This window comes from Brachionichthys hirsutus, chromosome 13 (genome assembly GCF_040956055.1).
Source record: "Brachionichthys hirsutus isolate HB-005 chromosome 13, CSIRO-AGI_Bhir_v1, whole genome shotgun sequence".
NCBI lineage: Eukaryota > Metazoa > Chordata > Actinopteri > Lophiiformes > Brachionichthyidae > Brachionichthys > Brachionichthys hirsutus.
In genome coordinates, this window is record NC_090909.1 from 5,921,108 (window position 1) to 5,941,584 (window position 20,477).

The following is a 20,477-nucleotide window of genomic DNA, read 5'->3' on the forward strand; positions in this document are numbered from 1 at the left end:
CATGCATCCCATACAGTACAGGTTATATCCTCTCATACTGCTGATAAGAGGCACTAGACGTGCCTTGCCAGACCACATTTCTTTTTGTACCCTCTTGTGTGCAGCAAGTGGAACGATTGGGGGCCATGCTTGCAAAAGGTCTGGTATATTATAAGATGATGACAGAAGCACAGCACAATGATCAATGTGTGAGATGAAAGTATTAAAGCAGGAATGATTTCTATACTGTAGCCAAAGTTCATTAGTATAGAAAGTTAACTATTTTTTTCCTTGACCTTGTAAACTTTAATGCTACTTAATGCTACTAATGTCTTTGAGGCATTCCTGATCATTCCTGTTGACAACAGTAATGGAGACGGCGGTGGACCTTAACACCCCCCCTGCTGTGTTTATTTTGGATTATTTCATAAAAGCTAAGATCCTCTCTGAATACCATTTTGTCAAATATTTGTCTTCCCTAAACAGTGACAGTATTCAGCTTTGAACGCAAAGGAAGAGTAGCAGCCACAAAATGCAAGTAAGAGACAGACTCCTGCAGCGATGGCAACAGGACAAAATTAACAGCATGCTAATATGGACCCCACGTGCATTGATTGTCTGAAATCACTCTGATTCCTTGAACAAAGACACTAGTTGGAGGCCATTTTCATTAAGTCTGTTTCTAACCATCTCTTCAGTTGGAACTGAACCAGCTGATATTACTTTGCAGGGAAAAGGGGCAGAGTTGCTTTCTAATTACTGGCAGATTTCAGCTCTTCGTTGCGCCTCCATTTCTTCATGTGTTCAATACCTTTTCCCTGAGTCATGCATGTGTGCATGCGTGTCATTTACACAGCTGGGTGCAGCGTTGAATGTGATCGTGCCGCTGCTACTTTTGGCCTTAACGTGATCTTGACAGATCAGTGACTGTCTCAGCTACACCGCCTCACAGCTGCTCTGACTCCCTTCCTTACCCGGAGCTGCTCCTGCACTCACTCCCCCAACCTTTCTCCCTCAGCTCACAGCCCCCTCAGGACCCTATTTCGATCACACTGGGCTAAAAATAGACACTGTTGTAACGAGCTGAAACTGTTGGGAGTAGGCTAGTAGCAAGACAGCCCAAGCAAACAGGCTGACTGCACACATGCACCACCTTTAACATGCATGCAAACAATGCAATTAGTGCACAGACGAAGGTAACAATTGGATTAAGGTGTTCCCATCCACATTAACTTGATGTCTTGAAGTAGGTAACCATGAAGGAAACAGGGAATAGAAACAGAAAAATGGGGGGGACATGGTAAAAATCACCGGCGTGAAACATCATTATCGTCCTGCAGATGGCCAAATTACAAATAGAGTAAAGCCACACTTCCATAAACTGTCTCTGTATCAGAAACATTTATTTTGCAAACCTTAATTGATCGAATAGTGCATTGAGAGAGGGCCACATTGTGTTTTGATGATGTAATAAAAATGAATGTCTGTGCGCCTAATTGTCCCTAAAATGAGGCTTGACCCCTGGTTAGGCTGCACCTGCCTTGTGGCAGGGAAGTGAGCTATTTGACCATCCGGTGGGATCAAATTCAGCAAGAAACTGAGACTTGACTAGAGGGCATTCTTATAGCTGTCCATTGGATTGCCTCATATGTACACCCTCCCGTCAATCACAAAGCCAATCAGTTGAGCGCCACAGGGATTCAAACTCTAGATGCTGTGGGGAAATTCTTAAGATATCAAGAAGATAGCTTCCTATCTCGCTGTATAAATGAATAAGATTGAAGTACTGAGTGGGACATCAAGTTGCCTGCAAAAAGTACTGCAGTAGTTTTTTCTATCATCCTGTCCAGTTTTGTGGCAGTCTCAAAAAGATCTGACTTGATGCAATATGCTAAAACGTCTCTTAGGTCTGTCAGTCTGCATTCTAAATTTGATGAATGCGCCCATTCACTGAATCAGTGGCCTTGAGGCAGTTTGCCATCATCTCATTTCTCCTTCTGCGTGTTGGCAATAGGCATTTCATGGGAGAAAATAGAAGGATGACTGAGAAGAGCAAAGACGCTCTCTATCAGTCACATGTAGTGTGATAACAACAATAAAACACTAGCAATGATCACTTGATGGTGAAGAGCAAGGGCACAATGAAGGAGTCTTTGTTGATGTGACAGCTGACGAGGGTTAGGGCCCCCGAAACGGCTCGGTGACAGCTCGGCTGCGTAGAGATCAAAATAACTGACACAGACGACAGGGGAAAGTTTCTGTTTTTGTTTTTGTTCCTTTTTAAGGGAGAGGACTCAATGAAGCCAAGACGCTTGTATAGCTGGGTAGAATAACTGTCCACTCCAAAATACAAAATAAAAAAAAAATGAACCAAAAGCCTATCTGGAAGCCTGTCCATTTAATGATGGTCCTGGCATTTCTGCTCACAGCATTTGTAATGTCACACACTTGCACACCCTCACAGTTAGGGTTTTGCTTCTGATGTGGCTATTAGAGTAGAATGGGAGGCATTTTAAAGACTGGGTAAGCAACCTACCTAACTATGAGGGAAATGTGGCAGTTATAAGATGTCAAGCTCAAATATTCACAGCAGGTGGATGGGAGCAAGAATACTGTCCTATGAAATTTGAAAAGTACAGTGGGACACAGTAAGCTATACTTGCTGCATCAGGGAGCTTGTCTGTGGGACGTGATTTAGTTATTTAACCCCATCTGATGCAGCGACTTAGCTTCTGGGTTACTATACATATCAGTAGACATATTCTGTGGTCATGTTTCTAAAGGGTAAAATGATTAGCTGATACTTAGCCCTCTGAGGCAACACCGATGTGATTAAAAAAAGACACTACACTTACTCTATTTCAAGTTCCATTTATAAATGCAAGTACTTGTACAGTACATGATCAGAGAAAAGATGGTTGTGGTATAGCATTTCCAATTATCTGTCTCTCACTGATAAACCTGTAACAGCAGAAGACATAATCCAATTTTAATACAGCAAAATAAAATTCCCTGCATGGTGTAATTCCAGACGATAGAAATAAAATGGATTCTAAGTAAGATTTTGGACTCCGGGCCAAATCACTCATCACTGTGAATAAAAGACAAACTCAGTGGCACTGGATGCTATCAGTGCATTCAGCAGTATTTTCCTTTCAGTCTTCAGTCATAAGAATGATTTTTGTGTTGCTTTACATTCCATGTTGACTCGGCTTTTAATTTGGTTAAACCAGCAAGGTCATCAAAGCTCCCCAATAACACGGCCTTGGCATGACCGCACCACGTACTCTCCACTGCATCGGACTAGTGATGTGCATCCTCTCCGTATAAACTCAAACTATGGACGTGATGAAGAGTCCTTCATCAATCAAACAATTTAAGCTTCATTCAGAGTATATTACATAACAGCATGTGGTGTTGTCAGCAGAGTATCCCCAGACCTCAGTTTATACAGTATAAGCAAATATCACCCACTCACAAAACAATCACAGGCACATTTAACAATCCAGGTCAGAGGTGTAATTTTGTCCAGTAAAGAAATATCCATAATGCACAGCAGGAAAAAAAAGAAAACATAGATTCAATGAATATTGTTGGACATCAGGACACGTATACTGTGTGCAAATAAATAAAACCAAATGATGCAGAATGTTTAAAGTGTTTGACTGAGACAGATCTGGACATGAAATGGAAACCCAGGTGTGTCTGCTTCATACATTAAAGTACATCCTGCAAATTCTCACAATAAAAGAATAATTTCTGCCAGAGTAATTCAATTTCTTTCCTGAGTGTCGACTAATTCACTTATATCGGGCTCAATCTGATTACATGCGGTGAGTCATGAAGCGGAAGGAAAGTGAATGAACAGCGGCATTACATTTTGTCAAGGTAGAGTGGCGTCTGTCCGAGAAGAGAAGACCGGCTGCTGCAAAAAACACATTCACTCTTTTGAGACACCAGCGCCATTATGTTATTTGTGTAGTTGTCACACCAGCTAGAGCAACTTTACAGAGAATACTAACATCATCCATTGCCCCCTACCATTATTCTTACAGCGTGGCAACGACCACTCAACCATGGAGAATTGAAGTCCGCCTCAGACATGGGGAAAAGCAGAGCTAAAATGAAGATCCAAAGCCGGAAGAAATGATAAACTACACGGTGATACATGAGCAGACATTAACGGCAACTACACAAACAAATTAAACCCCCAGCAATGACCCGTCACGTGAAAAAGCACGTGACAGCCTGTTCAGGGCCATTGCAGTGCAGCTGAAGGTGATCTGATCAACACCGGCTCAGTCATCAAATGCTGCAGCATATGGCTCCACACTTGGATTGGCTCGTTGGATTTTACACATGAATTCAAGTCCAGTGAGCATAATGAAACGCTTGATTCTCTTCTCATTTTACCCCCTGGGCTTGCATACACCAGCAATTCCAGACGGACATGCGCACACTAGCAGGCCCATGGAAGAAAGAAGGAAACAGACTGACAAAATATTATTTTTTCTCTCTGGGGGTGGGGCTGACTTTTACACTAAGCTTTATTTACATCATCAGAGGAGATCAAATTGAGGCCACTTTGTTTCATCATAAGACATAAGATCAAAATTTCTTAATACTCTTGCAACCCAGACTCAAGAAAAAAACTTTTTTTTGTGTCACGCAGTATAATATATATATATATATTCATATGTATATATAATATTCATTTACGGCATTTTTTCACACAGACACCATAAAATCTAAATTCAGAACAGGGACGCCCACTAAAGAGATCTCGATGAATTCAAAGCGCCCCAAGATAAGCCAGTCTCTGCTTGATGTAGCTCCTAAAAAAATGTTAATGACTGGGACCAGAAAGAGTTCTGTATTTTACACGAGCAGCAATTAGATAGAGGAATTCAGAACTGAGTTACCCCCCCGGGGGGGTTAGGGCCTTAATGAACCAGATCATTTGGGCATCCGTGAGAGACAGGCGTCCTGTGGTGCCATGTCACAGCATTAGCTGAAGGAGCAAGTTGTCGAGGCCAACTCTCGGTTGTCAGTGTCTTATACAGGATGTGTATGTATCCAGGATGGTGGAAGCAGAAACCAAGGAGACTCGCGCTGACACTGCCAGGCTGAAGGGCCGCTGCCTGTTGCAATTAGTCTGATGGTTTTCAATTAAATGGCACGCTGATTCCAAGGTCAAAGCAAATTGTTAATGCAAGAGTAAATATGACAACAAAAGCTGAAGATTTCATTTAACAAGTTACGGATATGCAGCAGACAAGTGCAACAGTAAATGCTAATTGTAAGGGTAATAATAATAATAATAATAATAATAATAACAGCCTTGCTGTGATCCAGGACAAGGAACAGAGGCAGCAGCATCTGCAGGAGCAGGCAATGCAACGAGTGCCTACCGTTTTTATGACACACACACACACACACCAGCTGCATAAAAAAAAGAATATTAAATCCCAGTGGTTTTCCATTTGAGAATCATCTCCTCTATGATTCATCCTTTACTTCAAACCCAATACATCTTATTTCTCCTCACTCATATTTCTCCCTATCAGGCATCATCAAGGCACGAGGGATGTGTTGCCTCATGTTGTCGTCGCCTGAAGGCAACAGACAGACCAACAGACGGATCATTTCCCTCAGAAAAAGAGACCGCAGAAGGGGCACATCTGTGATCGTCAGCCGGAGCCTGAATCTCTACAGTGATGACTGTAATACAGGCAGGTAAACTGAACTCTCAGATATTGAAACGCTTTGTAAGGATCATGATTTTGGCAAACGGCCGGCGAGTACAACATTGCAGAGTTGCTGGATTTCACTTTGTGTTGCACTGATTAGTCTTAATTGTCTCAAATTCCTTACCTCTGCTCGCAACATTCATTTCAAAGCAAAGTGAAGACACTAAATGTTCCAGGACCTGATACTCAATTATAAAAATAGACTTACAAATTGATGGATAGTAGCACGTCACATCAGGCTCACCATACGAGGTGCTGGATAGGACGTATGGGTCCATTCGTCCACCTCCCACTTGATTAGGTGGACTGAATTATTGGTTTAATCCCCATCCATTCCTCTTTCTATGTCTCTGGAGTCACATCTGAATAAACTCCAATAAAACTCGACTGACTTGCTTGCTTAGAGCCAGAGCTTTAGCATTAATGGTGTGAAATTACAAACTGCAATGCGATTGCTGGCGGTTATAATTTGGTATAACTGGTATAATTTTGTTGGCCAAAACTACAATGAAACATGTTCAACGATTACAACAAAATTATCATTAATTATTATACATTAAACAACATCTGTGACAAATTAAACACACAATCAAAAAAAAGGTGCAGAATGCTATAAACTGAACTTGGAGCTTGAATCACGAGCCAAGTAAAGAAAATGATTTGGTTGTTCTGCTGAATTTCACACTTGGGCAGACTGCTGTGGCAGCTATAAATATCTGTATCACGAGCTGGGTTCTTTATCCGTGAAGAGAACTGAACCGCCATCAGCAAGGCTGGAATTCTAAAAATAGCTGGCAGGCTGGGTGGCTGGCAGGCAGGCAGGCAGGCAGCGAGGCAACCGACTGCTTCTGTCTCCACTGGATTTTATTAGCTCTGAAGATGCTCTGCCCATCCCTGAATCCCTACTACACCGCCTTCCATCACCCTTTCTGTGTGTGTGTGTGTGTGTGTGTCTTACACGGAGGTCAGGTTCTCTCTCACTGTACACAATCACGGACTATCTCTCTCTTAATAGTTTTTTTTTTAAAGCTCACATCAGCTTTTTTGTAGTGATAAAAAGGACCAAATAAAGTTTTTTTTTTCATATCAACAAAATTGTGTTTGGTTTGGTTTGTTCCCATTGTAGTGAAGCTAAATCTTTCTCAAAGACACTTTTAAAAGGGAGTTGCAAAAATTATCAGGAAAATAACCCAGAACCAGGGATCAATTCATTTAAGGCCGTTTTGTCCTTAACTGATTCGTGTGTCCTGCAGGAGCCTATACCAGCAGTCAATGGGCGAGAGGCAGGCTACACCCTGGACAATGCATTATATATGCATTCTATATACATTTGACAGATACATTACTAGCTCAGGGATGCAACATTTACATTGGTCATGGGTCGATAATGAGACTATAACCATAATAATACATTATCAAACGTCTTTGATTAACTTTCCAACACACCACCAGTACATGCACAGTCGGCTTTGTGTGCAGCAGGATTCTGTTGCACTCATGGTGACTCATGAATGCTGTATTAGAGCAACATTACAGTGCAGGTTTTTAAACACTTTCAGAGGAAGAAAAATATATTTTCAAGAATCCACTCTACAAACACTCTACAGAATATTAAACCATCCATCTCTGTTCAATCCAAATAACCCATTCTTGTCCTCAAGCGTGCATAAACTACAGGTTATGAACTGGATTTTTAAATACAAAAAAAGGAACATCAACAATAGAAACAATAATTTGATCAGGGGTATCACAAATTCTAACAATAAAATGGAGTTTGATCTGTCAATTTGAGTGCAATAGTTTCACTTTAAACCCTCTCTGATGCCTCAGTGAATGAGCAGGACTACACATTGGCCAGCATTACACCGACTCGTGGATGTTACAGCGTCCCCATCCTTTCTCTCAAGTCTCTCATCCCCAGTAAATGGACACTATAAATTCACAAAATCTCGCATCTTTCAGCTGCACTGATACCACAATGCTGTAACATCACATCAGAACCTTTGCAGTAACAAAAAGCGCGATGCTTTTCAAAAATAATAATCATGATCACTCACTCTTTAGTGATCAACGGTCTATCCATACACACAACTGGACCATTAATGATAACAAATGTAAATAAAGAACAACATTTTAATTTGTATTTATGTCAAACATGTTTCTCGATTATTTCATGGCAGTGCAGCTAAGAATCTCCCTGATATACTTTTAAATAAACTAAACTATGAAGCTACCACTCATAACTATGCTTGGTCTTAATTTCATCAATATTGCACATGTTCCCTCTATGTGCTTCAGCATAAATTGGGTGTTTGCTGAGTGCAGTGGGTTTGAGTCAAAGTGCTGAAAATGATACAGGCTAGAACAAAAATGACTCAGCTAGAAGCCAAATATACATTTACTAGACTATACTGGCAAATCAGTGAAAAGGATTTGGTTGAGTACACAATAAAATGAATCACCCTGGTGTCTCTTGTGTGCAGCAGTACCTCTACTAAAAAAAGAGGAGCACAACCTGCTTTAAACAGACGTGTTATGAAACTCAGTGCTGCAATGCGTGAAACGTCCGACTTGCCTTTAACTATGGCTGGTTCTTTTCCCATTAGTGCCCAGGTTTTGCATTTTTAGCAAGTTGTGCAAAAACCCCAAATGGGATGTATTGTTCTTTGTAGCTGCAGTGCATCATGAGGAGAATTGGTAATCAGAATCTTTCAACTTATATTTTATTCAATCAATTCTTTACACACCGACACAACTAATGGGATTCTAAAATATCTGGTAATAAACACTTATGATCTAACCCAAAGCCTGCAGTAGCACCCTGCATTACTTTAATTGGTAGTGTTTGCGGAAGGGAGTGGATGCTGAGCTGGGGGGGGCCATAAATGGTCATGCCAAAAGGCAAAGAGAGCTTCTCTCTCAATAACCTTTTATTCTGAATCCTTTATTTATTTATTTTTTGGTCAAATTTTATTTTGTTTAAAAGAATGTATTGCCAAATCTGTCCTCTTGTTGTTTTTCCACACTGGTTCAATTGAGATGGAAATCTTTGACCCCTGCATGCACAGCATAGGCGGTTTAGAAAGCTAACATTCTTTTCTTTTAACTCTGTCTTTTTATCACCAAATTATGATTGATCCTGCATTTTATTCTTTCTGTAACTGTTTTACATGAAATGCTGTCATTATTTAAGATGAAGTAGAAACATCAGACACAATATTAGTCTCAATCTTGACAAGCCTTTCTGAAAACAATCACGGGTTTTTTGAGGCCAGACAATGCAGACACCAGACATGCAGGTCGGACAGCTGCTGTGCTACAGACGACCCTCTGCAAGAAGATTTAAACAACCTTCCTGCTTTTACCCCTCTGGCATCCATGAGTCCTCAACCCTGCCCACTGTTACTCAGCACAGATGAGTCCATTCTCATTCTGCTTGTTTCCATCTCGTCCCTTTATGTTCTTTGCCACAAAAAGCATTCCCTTTGGACTCACCGCAGTTTCTCTCAAAAACTCTGTAAACAGTCGCATCTCACTTTTCTACCTGTGTTGGAGCTCACAGCCCTGATTCAAAGAACAGAGTGCATCTTCAGCCAAGGTGAGACACCAGCTAAGGTGTTCTTTCTGTCAGCATTTAAATAAAAATAAACAAATCTGTGTTTGGTCTGTGGCTTTACTTCAACTTTTGCAAACACGTACATACGTGCACAAAGTGTGCTTAGCAGGAAGACAAAGTGATAGAACATTTCAGAGTTAGAGGGATAAATAATCCAACTTCACTATCTGCCAAGAAAAAAACAAAAAGAGTAAAAGTGCACCGAGGGTGAAAAAGTACTTTCTTCACAAGAGAGAAAACACAAACCAAATCTGTTAGACTTTATTCACCTTCACGTGGCTGTACTCTGCCTTGCCGGAATCACTGCTGAGAGCTTTGGTCTCGGACCTGGGTTTCAGGACCTGGCGAAGCGGACTGGAGATTGGCAGGCCTGTCACACTGATCCCATCTGAAAAAGACAGCATGGCATCAAACAGAAAGAAATGAGTACAATAACGAGGCTGATTATCTTTACATGGATTACACATCAAAATTATCTGAAATGTGATACCACCCTGTGAGTTTTACAAAATGTGGTGAACCTTGTCTCCTGCTTGCTTTTTAGCAGCGGACCCTTTCAGAGATACCCCTTTCAGAAAGTATTCTGATTCTGATTCAAGCCATCACCTCTCACCAGTCAACTTACCCGTGCAATGGCAAAACTTGTATTTTTATCGTCGTTTTACAGAAACATTTGGAGCTGCTTGAGGAAAAATATGGATAGTGCATATTTTGTATTCACAAATTATACAAATCAGTTCCATTTAGGCTTTACAAAGAAACACAACTTTCCTTTAATTTTTCATCAGGTTTGCAAATTACCTGAAGATACTGAGCTCAGGGGGTCTCATGATATATCATACTCTTTTGAGCTGCAGTAATTATCCTTGAACCAAATCAGCCTAAAAAAGGACAGGAAAAATTGAGATCATAAAGTTCGTGGTGCTACAATAAGCATGTTAAGAATAAGTTAATGATTCTGCGACCTTCAAAGCAGCGTATACACAGGAGCAGCTGCATTATCAGCAGACGTAATACGCACCACCACAGGGGCTGCTGCTTTCAACCTTCTCAGACAGCACGCAAAAATGACGCCCAGAGCCCAAGCTCTGACGTCAAAGGAATCATATCGCTCTCTGACGTCAGTGGAAAGCACGCACACACCAAAAAATGCAATTCCCCTTAGAACGGGAAAATTACTAGCTTTTGCAGCAGCTCAGAAAATGAAAGTTTAAGGCAGACAAATAGACGTGATCGAATTGTCAAGCCTCTCAATGACGATTGGCAAAAAAGAGCCAGTACTGAGAAAATGTATGTCAAAAACGAAGAGTCGGAGCGAAATAAATCTATGCATGGAATAAATTAGTTGATATACCAACGGCATTAATGCTGTGAAAATGTGGATTACGCTCAATGAGCCTGGTATGGTTTATCAATCAAAATTGTAAATAAGGCTATGCCTCGTCTAAGAGACAAAATAAAGACCACCCTCCGATGTAATCAAGTTAAATATCTATTGTGACACCATTAGCACTGGTCTAAAGAGTCGCAAGATCCTGTGTGAACTCTGCTAATAAAGGCATATGTAATAAATATGGAGAAAAGGAAACAATCATTGAGAATGTAAATTGCAAACATCAAACCCTATTTTACCTGAGCCGCAATTACTACATTGTAATGCAAAATCACTGATAAGTACTGCAGTACTGGGTTATTTGTGGACATCAATCCCATCATTTATCTTAAATAATGAAAGATTTGGTTATGACAGTAACTCATTTAAAATCCCATCTTATTCTAATCTGGCAAGCAACACTAAAATTGTAAGAGTTTCACGACATTGCTATCAGTTGGGGAGGGAGATAAATAATGAGTGGAAATCAGTCTTGCAATTTTCAAAGACCTGGAAAAATGATTACCGCCATTACAAAAAGTCATTCCAATGGGACACCCCATCAAATTCAAAGGGAATTCATAAAAACAACAACTCTGTTTCAACCGGAGTGACAAATGTTGGCGATTCAGAGGCTCCCATGGCGTGAAATGCGAGTCAAATAAACAACAGCTATGAATATTCCACAACAGGCTTCCAATGTACCAACATGTGTACCTTGGTACTTGCGTACACTGAGGTGGATTTCAGTTCTGAAATCACTTGTGATAAGCAGCGTCGGTGTTGCTGTTTGTGAACTGTCTTGCTGAGAGATGACCTGTCAAACAGCAGGGCCTGTGCAGAGGTCTTTTTCTTTTGATTTGCTGTTAATTAGCTTTCCTTTGGTTTCTGAGTTGCACTCTAATCTTTGTCTGTTCAGCCATGGAAGCTGCCACTGCTCTGTTCTTTTTCAATTTAATTCCGACACACTGGAAAATTGGATCAAAAACCATTCTTTTTGATACCAAATTAGGATTTACTCTGATATTACTTGTGTAAATATGAAAAGAGGACTCTCAATCTCAAAAAAAAAAAAAATACATGTTGTGATACTTAAGGATAAATGCATCTATCAAAGATGGATAAACATCAGAGTGTGTGTCAGAAACTGGAAAAATGTCCCACTCAATTACAACAATAAACCAGATATGCAGGATCATTTATGTAAAATCTGTTATGAAATGGCAATAGATTGAATTTGGTCTGTGTTGCATCACAAGACAACAGCGAGAATTGAAACAGAAAATAAAAAGATCACAGGATACTACTTTAGAAGTCTAATAAAATGCTCAGCCTGCTAAAGTAGATCACGAGTGATTTAAGGTGGACAGCACCAAATATCATAATCATGCCTTTTTACTGCGTTGAGTATATTTTCAAATATCAGTTCTCAAATTCATGTTACTTGATATAATATTCTTGTGCCTCTTTATTTGCTCTTGATGGAGATATTACTGTGATAACAACATTAATGCAAGAATTAGCTTTGTCATTTGGTGCAACACTCACACCATTTAACACAATAACGCTTGCTGCATGACAAGGCTCATTAGTTTTGAGTGATGGCATTGCTTTTCTGATCCTGAGTTATGGTGTTGAGGACTTAAATTTATCTGTTGGTAAACCAGTGGGGCTGTTTTTGTTTTTTAATGTTCCCTCCATTTGGTTTTCTGTGGCCTTGTGTGATCTGCCCCGTCTGCCTCATTTAAAACACACAGGGCATCGAGTGCTGCACTGCTAGAGGTCACACTTAAAGCACAAGACTGACTTTCTCCACACATATACATGCAGGCAATAATATACAGGAGTTAGCTTGCAAAAACGTCACTGAATGATCAAAAGTCATCATTCTAAGACTCGTTAATGTGGTAAATAATGCCCACATTTAATACATTACAGAATCGAAACATCTGTCTTTAACAGCGTACACATCAGAGACTGATGCACAATACACATGATGTAGGGAAAAGCTGCATCCAACCTTTGCATCCAAGCAAAGAGGAGAAATAATAATAAGGCAACGTTGTAGCATCGTTTGTACATCATCTGCAGGCAGGATCGAACCGGTGGAGGAAAGTATCAGATCTGCTCTGTGATAGGAGAGTGTCAGTGAGGATGCAAGGAAAGGTCTACAAGACAGTGGTGAGGCCAGCCATGATGTACGGCTTAGAGACAGTTGCTCTGAGGAGAAGACAGGAGGCGGAGCTAGAAGGGGCAGAGATGAAGATGCTGAGGTTCTCCTTGTGAGTGATCAGGTTGGATAGAATTAGAAATGAGAAAATAAGAGGGACAGTGAAGGTTAGACGTTTTGGAGACAAGGTCGGAGAGACCAGACTTTGATGGTTTGGACATGTCCAGAGGAGAGACAGGGACTATATCGGTAGAAGGATGCTGAGAATGGATGCCAGGGATCAGGGCTAGAGGTCGACCCAGGAGAAGATACATGGACGTAGTGAGGGAGGACATGAGAGTGGCAGGTGTTGGGGAGGACAATGCAAAGGACAGGGTGAAGTGGAGAAGGTTGGTTTGCTGTGGCGACCACTCGGAACAAGATCAAAGTACAGTAGGTGTAGTAGATAGCCTCAAAATGTCCCATCGTCACCATGACGACTCAACTTGGAGCTGCTAGTTAGATGAGCTCCTTAATTGAAGCCTCCAATTAGAGCTCAACGAATTGACAAAAAAAATACACGTCATTGTTTAAATTGCCTCATGAGGAGAGTGGCACTGGAGCTGAACTAAAACTATCGTGCTGTGTATATGTACTTCCCAATTATTTTGTGTATGAACACACAAAAACAAGTCCTTGTGGTGCAGGTGCAGGTGCAGGTTGATCTCTCATTAATATTTACCAGCTTGTAGTATCTTTCTTTAAGAAAGTCGAAAGAATGAGGAAGAGCAATCGGGGCGAGAGGACAGAAAGGAGGCTGAGCATTAACTACAAGAATGAGGAAGGAATACAATGAATGAGGTTTGACTTCAAGGAGAAGGTCAAACTATCATTTAAACCAGGAATGAGAAATTCAATATGTCTAATATTTAAAGTAAGGAAGCAGGAAGGCAAAAGGGAAGAGGAGGCATGAAGGCCTGGAGCCTTCTCTCCTGCTGAATCTTTAATATGGAAGCTTGAATACACATGACAAAGAATGCTTCATGAAGTGTGACACACTAACACCTAATGTGTTAAAGTCCGAAACACAATGCCCCAGAAATGTGCTTCACCTCAGCTGGACAGTTAAGAATTCAAGATAGAAGACATAGAAGAAAACAATGAAAACGCGGAATCAACAAGTGTTGATTCAAGTGTTGATTCCGCGTTCTGGTCATTTTAAAGGCTTATCCAAGTTAACGTTAAACTGGTGTTTTAGTCGGGGATGGGCTGCAATAACATGGACTGCCAGGTATTGAATCAACTACATATGAGAGTGACAGAAACTGGCATCATGGATGTATTTTATTGCTTTATGTCTGAGTACAGCTGATAAACTCTGAAGGGCTGTCATGTGGTTGTGGATATTTTACTCTGGACACTACAGCCTTGAATTGGATTTGCCTAGTTGCAGGCAAATCACATTAAATTGTAGTATATGCCCTTTCTGAATTTCCAATACACTCCTACTTCTGTCTGTTCTTCTGTTTAAAATGGTTACTGTCATTCTTCAGTGTTATTTAGAGCTAAACGAATAAAACAGAAACTGCATTATTTTGAAAGAACAGCGCTTCGTCCATCTAATGCAAATCTAAATGAAGATGTTATACAATGATCAACAACCTGATCACCCTTATGCCCCGAATTGATGGTTAAATTTGATGTAGTGTTATCCTTTGAAATGTCTGCACCTGTTTATGCCAACTCACCATCATTTAGGTCCTGCAGCAGGTTCTCCTGACTGGAAAAGTCCAGTTTCACGCTGATGCCGATGGTCAGAGTCACAGCCTGGCCAGGCTTCAGAGGCAGATGAGACAAAGCGTCCTCCAGCTGCCAGCTCAGAAACTCCCCAAACACTTTTTCTGCACACACACAAAGGGGCAGAATGGCTGATTTAAAAAAACTAAAACAAATGAGAGAATTAGATAGTAAATAAGATGTTTCTGAGAGTGATAATACCTTCATGGATAAAAGATGGAAACACTGTCCTGGTTTGCATCCATAATTGAGCTTAACAATATTTCTGAAGATTCAGAAGTTTGAACATGCAAGTTTTAAGGACAAAAATAAAATCATGCTATTTTGTTTGTTCAAACTGAGATGAAAAAAAAGAAAAAGGGACTAATGTCATTGTACCTGGTGCAGATTCGCGCTCACCATGACAGCAACATGTGCTGCGATGATGTTTCCTCTGCAATAAGTTTCTCAGACAAACAAGGCTGCTGATTGGCCCCCTTTTTGGCTGCTCGGAAGAGACTGCACTCTCAAATCTCAAATTTATGCCTGCAACCTTCTCTACCTGAGACGGATGACTCAGCTGCGTCCACTTCAGCCAGGAGCGTAGCGTGAATGATATACCACCTGAATAAAGCATCTGTTCATCTTTTCAGGTGAGTAATTCTTGCTCTTTGGGACTGCAGGTGCAGCAAGCCGGCTGGTTTTAACAGAATCACAGATCCTTGCTAAAACAACACCTCACACAACCTGCTCACCCAAGCTTTCAAATGCTCAAAAAGGACATGAATAGAGGCAGCATTAAATAATGCACTTTAACTATTCATAAACTCGCAGGCCCTTGTAGTGAATTAAAGACGAAAGAGAGGGTGCAGAGGACAAGGCAATGAGAACATGATTTAAAATAAATGGCATTGGAAGGAATTTAAAAAAAAAGGCTGAATAAGCAACAGCAGGTCCTCTAAGTGAATACTTAGACAGTCTTGATAGCAGATGGAGCTACGGCCATCACACGATGAGTCACAAATAGTGTCTATATCAAGAAATATATTGTGCCTTAATTGGACAGAAATTTTCCAAAGTTGACGATACAACGCGAGATGATGTTAAGTGTTTCTCCAGACCAGATATGAAATGACTGTCTGGAAAGTCATTATGGAACAAAAAGCTTTTGATGGATCTAACTTGTGCTATTAATATGAAAGCACGGCGAAGCACAGAACCAGATCCAACAGCTACAGTGAAACATCTCACCTCTTCACCATCCATCAGGTTTAATAATAAGGTTTAAAACAGTTGCTTGTCTTTGACAATACAAACACTATAGTCTCTATCCATGTGCCAAGTGTAAGGAATGGTAATGCCTGGCACCATGAGTCGCCACTTTAATGAAAACATAAAAAAGAAACAGAAGTTGATGTACACAAGAAACCACAGACGATAATGGTTTACAGGTACACACAATAAATACATGCTAACGTTTATATGTACAGTAATGATAATTTTAAGGCAGGTATGAGTATTGGCATGCAAATTGGCGATAATGGTTTATTTATGGCTATATGTGGGAGTCTGCACCCAGGATAGCAATGATTGAGATTTATGCAATCCTCTGATGCAAACAATGAGCACCAGAATTACTGGTGAACCCACACAGCATTGTGCTGTTTGCATGTATGTGAGGATAATTCCATCACGACTCATCTAGTCTACCACATTTTTTTCAAAGCAATTGGTCTTTATAAGCTGTCCACAAAGTCTATAAAGAATATATTTATGTCCATAAATCAATACAATTTAATTAAGGATGTAGTGGAAGTCTTTAAAATTCTCAAATATCTTGCACAGCAATTTTAAAACAATAATTTCATTCTAGCAGCCTGAGATTATTTGTAATCATTTTAAATCTCTTGGAGATTTGTAGACTGAAGTTTAAAAATGGTACAAAAATTATATTGCTGAGATTACAAATACATATTTATTAAAATGCGGTTATTTATTTGAGGACGAGGCTTATTTGAAGCCCTCTAATTGAAAGTAAAGAATGCACATCTTGGGTTTCAGAAGTCAAGACAACAAAGTAGTTTCATAGAGAAAAGAACCGGAGGATCAATTGCACTGAAACGCAATTAGAAAGTTGGGGTGTCTCATCAGGTCCACCATGCTGTTCTTCCTCTGAGGCAATAGTTGAGTGTTTTTTTGAACTCTCATTTTCTGACACTTTAGATATTTTCACTAGACGCCATCAAATGGCATGGGGAGTCTTTTAGTTTAGACCTTGTTATTCCTCATTATTAATACGATGAATGCTTCGAACACAGCAACCTTTTGTACTGCCTAACAGGGACAAGTACTACATAAACTGCAGCAAGGACCGCGGTGCAGATACCAGTAAACTGCAGTATGTGCTAATTATTGGAAAGAAGAAACACAGGGAAGAATACACAGCACATACGCACCAATTCAAAGCAACTGCTGGGAGCGGTCTGGAGGTCACTGCTATTAATAGTCCTCCAACAATGTATAAATATTGAAACATCTCTGGTTCCTAAGAGTAGACATTTGATATTAGATTTTACTGCTAAAAGAAAATCAAGATTTTGGAGTGAATATTCCAAAGTCTCCTTCAGATATCAGGAGTTGGATGAGTGAGTCCTTGTCCGTGTGTGTCAGGCTGAGCTCTGGTAAAAAAAAAAAAAAAAAGAACTGGAATGTAGCCACTGCTTTAATTTGCATTATATGTATCATTCTGCAGCAGAACACCTAAGGAGTACACTTTAACTAGTTTTGATGTAAAACTAGATTTTTCCATTTGGATAAGATTTTCTTAAAATAACACCGTTACTGATTGGTTTAAGGTTCAAAATTCTATTTTTAACAGAACATCCTATACATTTCATCACTGAGCATCCGCCTAGAACTTCTTCAATATCAAAAAGTATCCACAAGGTTCAGAAAAAAATTAAAAACTACAATAAATTATTTTTAACATTTCTTGGAGACCTCTGTGACACACTCCAGACGGAAGCTGGTGTGACATTAAAAAGGCCTTCAAAGGCCTCCGAGCTCAGATGTGTGATGGAGTTAATTTCTTACAGGGGCTCTTTCTTCATACTGTAATGAAGTCTGTTGCAAAAGGACAGCCAAGGAGATGATGTGTCATAAAAGAGAGACTCTTAGCTGTGGTCGCAGAGCCATTAATAACTAGATAATAAAATAAAAAGCGGTGTGTGGGCTACAGCATGTGTTCATATTTACTCATTAATTCAACATCACAAAACAATTCAGAGCAAAATAGAAGATGAGCAAAGAAAAACGGTCTAAAAATGTGTAAGATCTTCCCTGGTAAGAAGTGAAAAGACAATGTAAAAATGTAATATCAAAGTTTCTGAAAAAGGGATCTGGGGACCCTCATCAGCCTCATCAAATGTACTTGCACTGCAATTGTATCAATAAGTAATACATTAGTAGAACACTAATATTTTCCTCATGGCTTTCATCAAAATAACAGTATTTCATATTTTTATAAAGTCTTATCAACCAAGGGCCAAAATACAAATGTCTTGCAGTTTAGGGATGATTAAGGTGAAAAGGTTTAGGAATCTATTTTTCATACATGTTTGTGTTTTTCCCATGTGTTTGTTGGGCAGGTCGGAGAAAATCTAAGACACCCAAAATATGCTGGCAAATAAAAAGAATTTGAGGAATGACCCAATACAAAGAAAATTAGTTAGACACTCAAGGTTGTTGAAGATAATTATATGTATCCTCATCATACAAGTTGTAAGCTTACTGTTCTGTGTGGTCAACCATCTGGTTACGTAGTTAGTTACCTAAATGGCTGATGCACTTCATTCCAGTGTTCTCCAGTGATTTGATGGCTATTTTCCGTCAGGAAGAAAACTATGAGAGGAAGTACTTATCTTTTTATGTATCATAATTCAACATATGCTTCCTTGTGTTTGTATTAAATAAGATATATCTAGTATAAATAGGGCCTACAAGAAGAAGAATTGCTTTATTTGTTTGACTGAACTGGCTGTCATAAAAAAAAAAAAAACTAAACATTTCGCAGTGAAGATACAGATAGTTCTTTTCTAATTCAGGACTGAAAGAGTCATGTCTTTTTGCTTTTCTTTGCTTGTCCAACTCTGAAAATAACCTTTCCCTCGGAGGCGAAACTATACTTGCAGCCAAAAATCATTCCCAACAACCACAACAACAGTTCCACTTCAAAGAAAACTCTTGTTTCCTAGAGAGACTACATTGTGCCTTGGAGCCTGGCCAGTATGAAGCAAAGACGCTTCTTGCAAAGTGTCTTCAAATATCAAACTGTTATAGTGACATTCTCATAGTAAATGGCATTGAGAAGCTAATTCTTATCCAGAAAGGAGAGACTCTTAGAGCGAGGGTTTGACTGGGTTTCTGATCATCTCACGACACTGTCAATGGACCAGTCAGCAGATGGCAAAAGACAAATGTACCGGTAAAAGGGGAATGGTGAGACAATCAGCCAGAGTGAGAGGTGATTGCAAGAGATCTGAGAACCTGAGCAGGTGTTGAACAAAGAGATGGGAAACAAGGTGAAAAGCCACAGTGGTAGAAACGGGCGAAGACAATAGGCCTTTGTGCTACTACAGACAGAGACAACGAGAGACTGGAGCAAAAACTCAGCAGGTGATAAAGTACATCAAAGCTAACACAGCAGGACAGCATCTACTGCAAAGATCAATAATCTATGTGTTCGCATGTTGAACTTCGTAACTGTACGCTTACCGACACACATTGCTATTCTTTCCTCTTCTTGTGTAATTCAGACACATCTCATCGATATGAGTGACAAAAAAAAGCCACATGCGGCTTGAATCATCACGATAAGGGTACTGACCTTTGGTGCTGACAATCTTAGAGGTGAGCTCCAGAGTCTCAATGTTATCTGACCCAATGTTCTCCAGGGTGATGGTCAGCTGCTGGGTCTCGCCATTGAACAGCTGGACAGACACAGTGCTGGACAGTTCCTCTTTAGACATCAGCTGAGGCATGTGGGCTGACCTGTTAAGGTTTCGCAGAGGAAGAGAAGAAACTCATTATAGCATATCAAATTTGCTGATAAGAACATACTGAACAAGTGTCAAGTGATGATGGCTCAGTTAACACTTCTACTTCAGGATCAATTACCCTGGTGTTAATCAACCACAAACGTGTAAACAGATCATTTTTGGAGAGAGATTCCCTCGAGTGATTGATAAATGGGTCTGTTTTTCCATAATGGTATTCAAAACTCTATGCAAAACAATGCTAAATATATAGAGTATAGTATAGGACTGGTCTGAAAAACTGCTACTGGTGCTTTATACTGAATCTCACTGCAAGCTCTGCTTACAGTAGCTCAGCTCCAATTGAGCCCATAAATGGAGTGTGGCAGCATATATTAGGGGCATGGTGACACATGCGCTTGTTTCTCAAAGCAAAGCCGTCAAATCAACAGTTCTTCTTCTGAGGTTTGACATCATAATAATAATAATAATAATTTTAATCAGCGGTCAAAAGCAGATATTGTAATTATTGTTAGTTAAATTAATGCAAATGCTGAAGGAAAGAGAAATGTAAACATAAAATGTGAAAGATTATTGTGAGCACTCACTACAACACAATGGCTCATTATATATGCAGAATCATAACTTTAATATTCACAAGCACTCTGCCTGGGGCTACAATTACAATTCCTGCACTCGCCCACTTCTTTTATTTGAGGGTGCATAAAAATAACTACACTAAATGCTGAAAAGTCAAATGAATATTCAAATTTCTACTCCAGCAACGATGGGAAAATATCTT

General features: G+C 39.9%; 1 protein-coding gene across 1 annotated transcript in view; it reads right to left on the reverse strand.

The window, feature by feature from the left end:
• The window catches only part of trappc9 (trafficking protein particle complex subunit 9), an 89,972-nt gene that overhangs the window by 47,176 nt on the left and 22,319 nt on the right, over nucleotides 1-20,477 (reverse strand). The window contains exons 14-16 of the mRNA XM_068747125.1: nucleotides 19,528-19,691; nucleotides 14,615-14,767; nucleotides 9,615-9,733 (exon numbers count right to left, since the gene is read on the reverse strand). Of these exons, the coding sequence (XP_068603226.1) occupies nucleotides 9,615-9,733; nucleotides 14,615-14,767; nucleotides 19,528-19,691 (436 nt within the window). The remainder of the gene's footprint in view (nucleotides 1-9,614; nucleotides 9,734-14,614; nucleotides 14,768-19,527; nucleotides 19,692-20,477) is intronic.